General features: G+C 39.3%; 1 protein-coding gene across 6 annotated transcripts in view; it reads right to left on the bottom strand.

Annotated features, from left to right (window-relative positions):
• Positions 1 to 12,987, bottom strand: part of RAPGEF2 (Rap guanine nucleotide exchange factor 2) — a 324,353-nt gene that overhangs the window by 205,908 nt on the left and 105,458 nt on the right. For all 6 annotated transcript variants that reach the window (XM_036762274.1, XM_036762270.1, XM_036762271.1 and 3 more), the window contains exon 2: positions 1,172 to 1,242. In XM_036762274.1, coding sequence (XP_036618169.1) covers positions 1,172 to 1,242 — 71 coding nt within the window. The remainder of the gene's footprint in view (positions 1 to 1,171; positions 1,243 to 12,987) is intronic.

Consider the following 12,987-nt stretch of genomic DNA (forward strand, 5'->3'; position numbering starts at 1 on the left):
TGGTTAAACCTCAAGGTATCAGCCTAGTCACAATTCTTGTCTTCTTCATTGTTATCTCAACATTGGGTAGATGGAGGTAAGGTTTGCGGGGAGAGGATCCATTTCAACATTTAAGACTGAGCTCAACTTACGCACAGCTACAAAACTTGGACTTGTAAATTCAAGTACAAAGACCTTGAGAAACATCTTCACAAAAGGAATGTAATGTTTGAAACCCTGATCTCATACCTTTGAAGTCAAGGCCATTATTAATTAAACCCAACTTACAGATATAGGATTTTAGAGTTGGAAAGGACTTTGAGAAAGCTTCTAGTCCAATCCTCTCACTCTGCAGATTTGATCTATCAAAGTGAAAACTCCATCTGAGATTATTTCTAGTTTTTCCCATAAATTTCTTGTATGGACAATGTGCTTTATATGTTGTCTCTCTCCCCTATTAGAACGTGAACCCCTTGAGGACACAGATTGAGTTTTTGCCTTTCTTTGTATCCCAAATACTTGGCCCTGTGTCCGGCACAGAGTAAGCACTTAATACATACTCGCTAACTTGACAATTTTTTAAAAGACAGAATTATTTTAAATTATCTACACTTAACAATCAAGGAAAAAGATAACCCCACAAATAATCTCTGACTAAATATTACACAATGCAAAGGAGAAAGGGCTGATACGCTTCTATCACTTTTAGGCAAGGTATTAGCTGAATCAAAAAGAGAACTATAGAAAGCAGCTACAAGTATAAAGGATGTGGGAAGATCACTTTGAAAACCTTACAGCATCAGGTAAATCTAAATTATTGATTTTTCTTAATCACTATCACTTCAATACCAAAATAGCAAATACTCCAAAAAATGTCCCCTGTCCTCTCCAGTTCTGTCTGAGAACTTGAATGTGGTAATGGTTTAAAATGTTTAAATTTAGTGTTTATATTTTTTCTGTAGGAATTATTTTATTTTTATTAAAGGGATTTAAGGAATAAATGGTGTGTGTGTGTGTGTGTGTGTGTAGCACTTAGCACAGTGTCTGGCAAATAGTATGCACCTACTATATATCAATAATTGATTGATGACAGATAGATAATTTTCTCTTCTTGTTTTACTGCATCCCTGTTATGAACTGTCACACATATTACCAGGAATCATAATAATAGATTAATCTTAAAATGACATACCTAAGTTGATGCTCCCTTAAGTTAGACAAAGCTTCCATTCCATGTAAATAGGAATATACTATTTCCAGATCCTGTTTTAAAAGAGAAAGAAAAATCATTAGGCCTGTTAGGCAAATCAGATTTTAAAACAGTCACTATATTGACTAAAAATAATAGTACTGTATCCTAGAGAAACCACTAAAAGGGAAAAGGACTATCTGTATAAACACAGCTAACTTGTACTTATATTAGCAAAAGCCTAGACACAACCTATACACTAAGCAATTGCAGAACAGCTAAATAAAACTGATGTATATTTTTGTAATGGAATATTATGGCCTCCTAAAGAAAATACTACATGGCTGAGAATCAGAGAAGTACCATGATTTCTCAAAAAAATCATAATTGCAGGCAAACAACTGAAAGGGCAACAGGGATGGTAGATATAAGTAGGCTGTTAAAAAGAAAAATCACAAATCTCAATTTGCACACAAGGAAGGGCATAAAAGACTTCATCCATGACAAGTGTAACTGGAAAAGGAAATAGGGCCTGCCATCTAGTGAAAGGGCGGGCTAACAGATGAATAGCTCAAGCATTAGGCTTATATCCATGAAACATTAAAAGGCCCATTGGGAAGTGTTCGTAGTTTTGGGATGGAGTTGCTTCAGACAATTTATGGATGGATACAGACATGAATCTCATTGGATATAAAGGCATTAAAAGCAACAGAAATAGCTGACATTACATTACCAAAAAATATATTTTTTGCCTCAACTTACGATTTCATCAAAGGGAGCTCCTAGTACAGAATTTGCTCTATCATACAGAACATTTTCTCTGCAATTTATAATCTTGGAGTGCTGCCTAGAGGCACAGAGACTTTAAATACTTAAGCCTAATGTCACATAGCTAATTTTTCACTCAGGGCAGCATTTGAACTCAGGTCTTCCTGCCTCAAAGCTGATCTTGCTTTGAATCACTTGGCATGGGTTTTCCCAAATTTCCTTGCATCTATAATATAAAATATATGCATGTATATATACACACATGTATATATGAAACATATGTATGTATGTGTAGAGGGGCAGTTGGGTGGGACAGCAGAGAAGAGTTGGCTTGAAATCAGGAAGACGTATCTTCATGAGTTCAGATCTGGCCTTAGATACTTACTAGCTCTGTGACCCTGAGCAAGTCACTTAACCCTGTTTACCTCAGTATCCTCATCTATAAAATGAGCTAAAGAAGGAAACGATGAACCATTCAAGTGTCTTTGCCAAGAACACCCCAAATGAGGTCATAAAAAGTCGCATTTGACTGTACAACAGCAACAAATACATATAACATTATGTATACATACACACACCAGTCAAATATAATAAAGCTTATCTTCTTGTTTTACACACAGACCCAGAAGAACACAGAGCAAACTCATTTTTTGTATGCTTGATTTCCGTTTGTTAAAACATATGGTATACATTGATTAGGGAATGGCCAGACAAACCTTGGTTAGTGGACATTATCGGTTATCATTACACTCAACAATACAGATCTGATTATGGTGCTGCACCAGGGGGGAGTATGATTAGAATCAAAAGGGGGAGTATTGTGTACAGTCAGTCACTAATTCAGAAGTGACCTCATGTTTTAACTTTGCTTGACTTTGTAGATATGCAGCAAGCCAGCACTAAAGGACTTGGGAGGGGGAGGAAGGGGAGAGTGTTCCAGAGGGAGAAGGTAGTCCCAGATGCACTAATCCTAGCTCCTTAGGGCTAATCCCATCTCCTCAAGAAGAGACAGTAACCAGACAGAGATAGCTGAGACACAATGGCCCATTCGCTTTTGTATACCTGTACCTATCAGATTTTTCTTGCTCTTATTAGGAAAGATGTCTTTAAAAGTAGCAGGTGTTGGCCTTGTGGCCAGCCCAGCAACATGTTTCTCCTTTTGGTGTTGTTTAATAACTTTTTATTTAAAAAAAAAAAGATCATCATTGCACTGTAAGAAAAGAGGACTAGGACTATGTCAGACACACAGCAAAACACAATACACAATGACTAGCAATCAAAACACATGTATAAAGTCCTTATTATGTGGCAAGCACTGAGCTACAATGGGGATGGACTACATCGAGAGGGGAAAAGAAACAAAACAGAATGCTCAGAAACTATATCAAGCAATACCGGCCCCAAAGAACAGAAAAAGGGTTGAACTGTAATCCCTCCTTTGTAGAGATAGGGGACAATGGTTGTGGAAGGCTACATGTGATGGTAGACTTGGTTGATGCATTTTGCTGAACTTTTTTCCCCTCTTTTTCATTCTTTGTTATAAAAAAAAAAGTCACTTTTATACTTTCAGTATATACAATATAACAATGGGCTAAATCTATTTTAAGGTGGACACAATCCTATTGTTAAAGTTATAAGAGATGGATTGCTGAGAGGGCAAAAGGAATGAGAAATTAGGAAACATAGGTAATGCAAAAACAATAAAGAAATCAATTCATATTTTTAATTAAAAAAATAATGTGAACATAACAGTCTGCTTTTGAATCAAGATATAACATGATAAAGATCTGGATAATTTTGGCCAGAGATTTTTTTTTTTGGAGGGAGGAAGGCAGGGCAATTGGGGTTAAGTGACTTGCCCAAGGTCACACAGCTAGTTAAGTGTGTCAAGTGTCTGAAGCTTTGCCCCCTAGTGGTCCACATTCCAACAGCAGGACAATACCCATAATACTCCTCATTATTAGCTCCCCATGTTGTAAGTGTTAACCGTAAGGTAATAAATCTGAAAGCTATATCCTAGAAACTCCATGATAAATAAAGTAAACAAAAATCAAACTCCACCCTTCCAAAATCAATTTTCCCAACAGCCTAATTTATAGACTTGGCACTGAAAGGTTTCCATAATCAATCAATAACATTTATTAAGTACTTATTAGTAAAATGTATGTGTTGTTTGTTTGTTTTAACAAAATATAAAAGTCCACTGACAGAGTTCCATTATGTTTAGGAAAAAAAATTGAACAGCCCCTCTCCTGCTTTTGTAACACTGACATTTTTAGCCAGAGTCCTCAAGAGTCTTTGAATAAGATTTCCATTTTAACTATAGTTTCTGTAACATGGTACTAAGAATTAGAAGCAGTAAATTCTAGTCCAAGATGGGCTGATAACTAGCTATATAATATTGGATAGATCGCTTAATGTCCTTAGACCACAAATTCTTCATCTACAAAATGATATGGTTGGACTAGGTTTCTATGGTCTCCTCTGGTCCAGAATTCCAAAATCTGGGATAACTCAATTGCCTTCTCTAGTCCTCAAAATATAAAATACATAATATTTATATAATATATAACATAATATATAATAAATATAAAGTGAGTTCACTAGATGATCTCTAAGTCCCTTCATTCTTTTACCTACAAGTGACTCCTCTTGTATAGAAGTTTACACAGAACAAAAAGCGTGACAAAGGTAAATGAGGAAAGGTGTTCAAAGAACTAAAATCTGAATGTTTACGCTGTTCCTTTTGCCTGTACTATCCTCTGGTTCCATTTCCAGAAGAGAACCCTTTGATAAGAGAGGTTTATGTCCTTTATCCCTAGAATCTAGCCCTACCATTGTGCATTTAACACATGCTTTTAATAACAACATTTATTAAGTATTTACTACCAGACATGCATTGTGCTAAGCCCTTTACAATTACTATCTCATCTGATCCTTATCACAACCCTGGAAAGTAGGTGCTATTATTATCCCCATTTTACAGATTAGGTAACTGAGGTAAATAGAGGTTAAGTGACTTGCCCGGGGTCACACAGCTAGTAATTGTCTGAGGCTGGATTTGAACTCAGATCTTCTTGACTCCAAGCCTGGCATTGTGCCACCTTTTCAAACTGCACCCATCTTTTGAAGCCCACTTCAAATGCCCCCCTTCTACAAAGCCTTCTGTAACCTGCCCCCACCATCTTATCAAGCCCTTATACCTCTTTCCCACCCCATGCCCCACCCCTTCTCCAACATTCTATCTGGTGCATTCCTATGGGTAATGATATCTTACATCCCCCCCCCCCCACTAGACTATAGGCAGGGTAAGTGTTTTTATCTAGACTTGGTATCTTGCCCAATTTAATTGAAAGGATGAATAAGATTCAGAGAGGTAGAACCTGCAGGGTAACGTAAGTATTTCAACAGCAGAAAAATATTCTATTACACCAAAAAGAATAACCCACACCCCTCCAAAAAAAAATGCTTAAAAGCTGAATTAGGCCTAGTGATAGTGACAGCTCCTATGAAGAATGATAGCTACACACACACACACACACAGACACACACACACACACACACACACACACACTCTTTTAAAAACTTTATAGGAGAAGGTGTATAATAACATATCCCATGTTTTCAAACAACAGATAAAGAGTGGTTAAAAATTCATAGGCTCTCAACCGCCTATAAAGTCTCCTGAGTTCATGATACAGCCAAGTTATAATAGCCATCAAACTAATCTGAGGTCACGGTCCTAGGAACAAGTAGAAACAAGGGTCAGTAAAGACCTTGTATAAGTCCCTTACAATACAAGATGGTGGTGAGGGGTGGTGGTGGGGAATTGCCAATACCAAAGACTGTATTGATGGACTAAGTGCTTACTTTTGGGGCCCATTCTCTATCCTTTCCCTACCCTTCTTATGCCCTCCTTTCTAGAGTAAATAATTTACCTGAGGAACCCCCATTCTCATTCCCCACTATAGCCTGTTCTATGCCATCATTTAACTGGATATCAATTCAACTTCTCCAAAATAGAACTCCATCTTATTCCCAAAATCCTCTCTGCTTCCCTAGTTTCCTATTGGGGCACCATCATCCTCCCAGTGACCAGGTTCACAAGGTCAGCAACATCCTCAAATCCTCATTCTCACTCACCCCTCACATACAACCTGTTGTCGAGTCTTGCTGCTACCTTCAGAGCATCTCTTGTACACTTCCCTTTCTTTTCTTCACTTACACAACCACTACCCTATCACCTCTCACACTTGTGGACCACTGCAACATTCTTCTAATTGGTCTCCTTGCCTCAAGACTCTTCTCACTACCATTCTTCTCCACACAATTCGCCAAAGTAAATTTCCTAAAGTACAAATCTGACCGTATCATCTCCCTATTCAATAAAATCTAACAGGTTTCCCATTACCTCTGGGATTACATACAAAATCCTCTAGCATTTAAGGCCATTACCCCTTCTTCGTACCTTTCTAGACTTCTCAAACTTTTATTCCCAACCAACTACGCTGGCCTACATGTTGTCTCTCACAATGACGCTCCATCTCCCAACTCTGTGGATTTGCCATTGGCCAGTCTCCACACCTGAGATGCTTTCCCAATTCATCTCTACCTCCTGGCTTCTCAGCTCAAAGTCCATCTTCTATAGGAAGCATTTCCTGGCCTTATTCCTTCTCCTACTTCCAATCTCAAGCACAGTCTGCAATTACCTTCCATATAATCCGTATTTTAGTAGCTGGGTGGCTAGAGCACTGGCCCTGGAGTCAGGAAATTCAAATCCTGATTTCAAATCCAACTTCAGACACTTACTTGCTCTGTGACCCCAGGAAAGTCACTTGACCTAGTTGCCTCAGTTTGCTCAACTATAAAATGAAACAGCACCTGCCTCAGGGTTGTTATGAGGATCTAATGAAATACTATTTGTAAAGCACTTAGCACAGAGCCTGACACATAGTAGGCATTATATACTTATATATTTATCCCACCCCCATATCTTGTATGCACCTTGCTATTTTCAATGTTGTCTCGCCCATTAATAATGGGCTCGAGGAGACTGTTTTTACCTCTCTTTGCATCCCCAGCATTAAAGTGTCTAACCCATAAACAACTCTTCATGAATGCATTTTAACTGACCAATCTAAATAACCTGGTATTGCAGTGTAAAGGTCATTGGATATGAAGTCAAAGAACTTGGATTGGCGTCATACTCTTCTCCCTTTCCATCTGTGTGACCTTGAGTAAGTCATTTAAACTCTCTGGGCCTCAGTTTCCTCAACTGCAAAATGAAAGAAATGGACTAGAGGGCCTCTTCCAATTACAAAGCTACAATCCTTTAATCTTCCCCTATCTGAACCAGTGGTGACCTATTAATAATAAATACCCTTTCGTTTTATGGCTCTTGTTCATAGTTTTCAACCTATTTCCACTTCCTATTAACCAGACAGACCTATTTCAGAGATGGTGCAGCAGATAAAGTTCTGGGCCTGCAGTTAGGAAGACCCAAGTTCACATCTAGCCTCAGATATTTCCTGGCTGTGTGACTCTGAGCAAGACACTTAACCTCTGCCTGCCTCAGCTATCTCGACTCTAAAACGGGGATAATAATAGCACCTACACCTCAGGGTTGTTGTGGGGATCAAATGAGGTAATATTTGTAAAATGTGCTTTAACACACTACCTGGCATATAATAAATGCAATGTAAATGTTAGCTATTATCATGCTATCATTTCTTCACGACTACTTATCTTTATAGGTGTTATAAAAAAAAAAAAAAACCTAGGCTGAGAGCATTCACGTAGGGTGCTCCTAGTTCTCAGCTTCCTTCCTTTCTCTAAAATAAGAGCAGATAGCATTTCTATAGTGCTTCTATAGACTAACCCCTCCAGTTCTCACCACCGTCCGATGGGGTTTATATGTGTGTTTGGATGCTCTCTGTGATTTCTGTCCATTTATATTCATTTATTTATGCTATCCTGTTTTGTATCTACCTCTGTGTTTATTTGTGTCTAGATGTCATATGCCCACCCTCCTCAAAATGTCAACTCCATGACCACAGGGTCTTGACCTTTGCCCATTTCTCATGTCTCCATTTTTTTTCTGGGGGGGGGGGGGGGGGGGGAGTGGAGGGAGAGGGACGGGACATGTGCTACCACAGAGTCCATAAATGAAATAGGTCCACAACATATCATTTCAGAGAGTGGCTTGGAGCACTGACATGTTAAGTGACTTGCTCCTGGTTAAGTGTGGGCAGCTAAGTGGCGCAGGAGACAGAGCCCTGGGCCTAACTCCAAGAAGACTCATTTTCCTGAGTTCAAATCTGGCTTCAGGCACTTACTAGCTGTGTGACCCCAGGGAAGTCACTTAACCCTGTTTGTCTCAGTTCCCTCATCTGTAAAATGAGCTGGAGAAAGAAATGGTAAACCACTCCAGTATCTTTGCCAAGAAAACCCCAAATGGGGTCACAGAGTCGGGCACAATTAAAATGACTGAACCATAAAAACAACAAAACCCAGTCAAGTCGGTACATATTTATTAAGCACCCTTGCAAGGCATTGTTCTGGGAATACAAAAACATCCCCCTCCAAAAAAAAATTCTCTGTCATCAAAGAGCTCACAATAAAATGGGAGAAACGACATGCAAACAACTAAATACAGACAGGAATAAAAGATAATCTCAGAGCAAGAATGAGTCTGAGGTGGGATCTGAACCCAGGTCTTCCTGATTCTAAGGCTAGCTTTCTATTCACTAAACCCTACTGTCTCTCCATACGTAAGCAGATTCTTCATGTTTGTTGAATTTAATTTGTAATGTACTCTTGGAAAATATGGCAACAAGACAACAGCTCCAGTTACCCAGGGCCAGGTGCTGACCAAGCATGGGAGCCTGGATTTAGTCACCAAAGTCAGCCAGAAAATTGTAATAATCAGCAGCAACCAAAAATGATGCTCTGCAACTAGTGTTTTCTGTTCCAAAATGAAAGGAAATCTTTGACCTTCACTGAGCAATGGTCTTGGAACTGTAAGAAATGGGAGGAGGAGTTTTGTTTCCACAGAACTAAAGGTGTACTTCCCTCTCCCCCACCCCAGCTTTAGCAGAAACCAGGCCTCAAGGTCGGTCAGGTGAGAGGTCAGAGGCCAGTGCGCATGTGCATGCTTTTTGAGAAGACAGAGGAATTAGAGAAGCCAAACTGCTTGAACCAGTTCAAGTTTATCTAGGGTCTGGTCTTGGTCAAGAATCCTGGCCTACTGATTTGCATAATTTGCATATATTAAAGAGGGAAAGTAGGCGAAGTAAAAGAATGTAGTTTAATCCTAAACTAAGACAAGGAAAATCTAATTAACTTCACTTTTGCTTCTGTATCCTTATTATCCTACCTATATAAACTGTATAACCTAGGAAAACTATGTAAAAAAATAAAGATTGTAAACTAACCATAACTCTAGCAGGAGTGGAGGGAATGGTTACACACAACCCCCTCTCCCTGCAACCGTACCAGTGTGAGTGTTGCAGTGAGCACTACACCCACTCTCTCGAGGAGAGTAATAAAATGCTTTTCTCCGTCCAGAGTTCTTTGGGTGAGAATGGGCAAATCACATGGATGTTCCTAAGGTCAAGTGAAGGGAAGCAAAGAGTATTGGAAGCTCACCTTGGGCTTACTCCCAGATCTTGCCTTGGGGTGTCCGGTGATTCCCCGCTGCAGTGTTAAGAGGGCTACTGCTCTGGATTTGCTTGGGGAACCATGTGGTTTGCACAGCCTTCTAAAGGGGACATCACTTGGGTCTTCCAGCCCTGTCTTGGGAGCCTTGTGATCTTACCGCCACTCTAAGGGGCCATCACTTGGGTCCCCCTTAGGGTCTGACTCCTAGGAGCCCTGTGGTCCCCACAGATTAAGGGGTGGGGCTACCACTTGGCCTTCCCGTGGGAATCCTGTGGTCTGCCCAGCCTTCCTTAGGGAGTATCACAGGGTTCTTCCTCAGGACTTTGGCCCTAGTAAGTCCAGTGATCCCTAAAACCATGTTTCTCACAGAACCTAAACCTGCAACTTTATAATATGGAGTGGATATTATTCATTAAAAATATTGACTTCTGAACCACTGAATCTGGTTCCATTTTTCATTTTTGCCTCCAAACCTATGTGAGCACATAAACTGTCAAATAATCTCCACAAGAAAACCTACACAAACTGTTCTTTCCCGCTCTGTATCTCAGTTACTATTTATAGCCCCTACTAAAAATGTGGGCTGCTTTCCTAATGTTAAATACAAACAGGAACACATTACTCTAACCAGGAAACAACATTTCAGAACAATGAACCTTTCTCTTCCCCACCTGGGAAAAAGGAAGCCTCGCCCGCAACCCCATTTTCTTTTTCTTTAAATAGAAGCCATATGAAAACAGGCTAAGTCGTTGTGCTACTGAACTGAAACCTGGTTTGCTGGTTCTAACCTCAACTGAGCCATCACTGAAGCAAGACAATTCTTTTACACCTCCATAACTGATTCTCTATTCCACTATCCATCCAAATCTTCTCAGCTGAAGAGCTCATCTCATCCTAACCGTATTCTCCCCTTCTCATCTCACAACCTCTTTATGCAATATCCCTCTTCCTCTTCCTTTATTTCAATCTGTTGATGTCACGGTGTCTCTTTCCTAAACAAAGCAACACCTTTGATTCCAAACCCTTTTCATCTTCTCTGGCATTATCATTTCTTTCCCTATCTACTGGTTTCTTTCCTGCTGTCTACAAACATACCAAAAGGGTCCTTCCATCCCCAATAGCTATTGTCCCATATATCTCTCAATCTTTTCTTAGCCAAACTCCTGATCACCAAAGTTACCCTGTACACAAATTAGTAATTTTTACAAATATTACAAAAGCATCTCACAATTTCTACACATAATGGCCTTTTCTCAATCTTTATCCCACATGACTGCTTTGCAGCACTTAATATTTCTGATTGCCCTCTCCTTTTAGATATTCTACCTACTTTGGTGACACTGCTCTTGCTTCTTCTCCTCCTACGCATCTGATTGGTCTTCTGTCTCCTTGGCTAGGTTATCCTGCATGCCAGGTCCACTAACTGCAAATATGCCCCAAAGCTCTCTCTGGGGCCCTCTTGTCTTTAAACTCTACACGATCCCACTTGGTTACTTCATCAGCCCCCATGGGTTCAATTATTTCTGTGTAGATGATTCACAGAGCTATATATCTAGCCAGTCTTTCTCTTGAGCTTTAATCTTTCATCACCAACTGTCTTTTGGACATTTTTAACTGTATGTCTCATAGTTTTCTCAAATTTATAATGTCTTAGACTACTTGCTAAGCCACTACACTAGGTACTGGGGAAAGAAGCCAGAACACAAAATAGTTCCTCTTCTCAAGGACCTTACATTTTACTAGACCAGGTTTAAAAGTCCAAATCAAGCTGATAAAAAGGCATTCTTTAAAAATGAAAAATGCCTACATATTCTATCTGGAACTGAGGTTGAGGTTACGCATTGGAACTAAGGTAGGGGTTTTATTAAAACTGGAGTATACTTCGCTATGGAACAATGGCAAAGTAGAAATGTCACCTGATTTGACATCAGACAACCTGAGTTGTCCTACCTTACCAGATTTTCAAAGGTTCTTTACTTCTCTGTACCTCAACTTCCTCATCTGTAAAATGATAATACCTATAGCACTTCCCTGGAAGATCAAATGAGATAAAGTGTGAAAACTGCTTAGCAAATGTTATAGGCCCACATAAATGTCAATTATAATTATTATTGCCATTTCCCCATCCCTGTTTTGTCATTGGTAAAAATGAAGGAGTTGGTCTTACATGTCTTCCGTGGTCCTTTTCCACTCAAATTCTGTGATCCCAGGGTGACTTTTTTATAAGGTGACACTGGTGTTTCCTCTCACCCAGGTGTTCCCCATACCAAGGAAATCACAGGTACTGTCCCTAAATCTTGTTTTGGACACAGCGAGGGTAAAAAGAGAGTCCCCTTACCCAGGATTTCCCTATATATAGAACCACCAAAATCTTAAGCCCGATATTAATCTCTATGGGGAACATATTGGGGTAAATTCTGGGAGGATAGAAGCTGTTTTGGTTTTCCTTGGAAATAGCAAACTTACATTGAATTCAATTAAGAGCTAGTTTTCTCTGATCACCTTATAATAATAGGAGTAGAAAATCATTTATGAGATCTAGGGGGCTAGACTATCTCATTTTCTTAGGAGACTATATATAGGCAGAGAGAAAAGACCCCCAAGAAGCTTTACTTTCCTGACAATGACTAGATAAATAGACAGAGAGATGGCCTTAGATATTCTAAATAGTGAAGTTAAATACTGAAATGAGTTTTCTTACTCATGCTCAGAGTCTGAAAGAGACTGCAATTAGACGGAGGCAGAAGAGCTAGAGGCTTCAGTTTGGCTTCTGAGAAAATTGCAAGTTTTTAACTGGAAAAAAGAACACCCATCACTTGACTAAAAACAAACAACTGTGCAAATATAAAGAGAGGATAATTTTAGCCAGGTACCTACTGCACCTACATATTATGTTCCTTTATTATCACTGTCCCAAATTGTATCTTCTTTCATAGTCTTAATCATATGTTACATTGTACTAGGAAACAGGAATTTTGCATAAAAATATAAGATACTGAATTTTGAGTGTCAATGTCATTGGACTCCCCATGAGACTTGGATTGCAAATTGAAGCTAAGATAGAAGTCAAGATCACCTTTTTGGGGGTCTCCCGTGAACTTCAAACATTTGGTCCCTGGAACCCAGAAGAGTTTTGATGGTGCTTTTCCATCCTACATATATAGTGAGTAGGTATATCAACCCCCACCCCACCCCCTCACCATTTACCTCTATAATACCTGCTGAAAGATAGGAACTCAGAACTGAAAGTCTCTAGAGTCCTTTTTTACATTTTAAGAGATGGTTTAAACAGTAAATATTAATCCTCTCAAACCAAAGGAGTCCATGAACATTTAGTATCTGTGCTTTAGTAATTCTCATTATACGACCTTAGTTAAAATGTTTACATGTGA

This window comes from Trichosurus vulpecula, chromosome 6, assembly GCF_011100635.1.
Source record: "Trichosurus vulpecula isolate mTriVul1 chromosome 6, mTriVul1.pri, whole genome shotgun sequence".
Lineage (NCBI taxonomy): Eukaryota > Metazoa > Chordata > Mammalia > Diprotodontia > Phalangeridae > Trichosurus > Trichosurus vulpecula.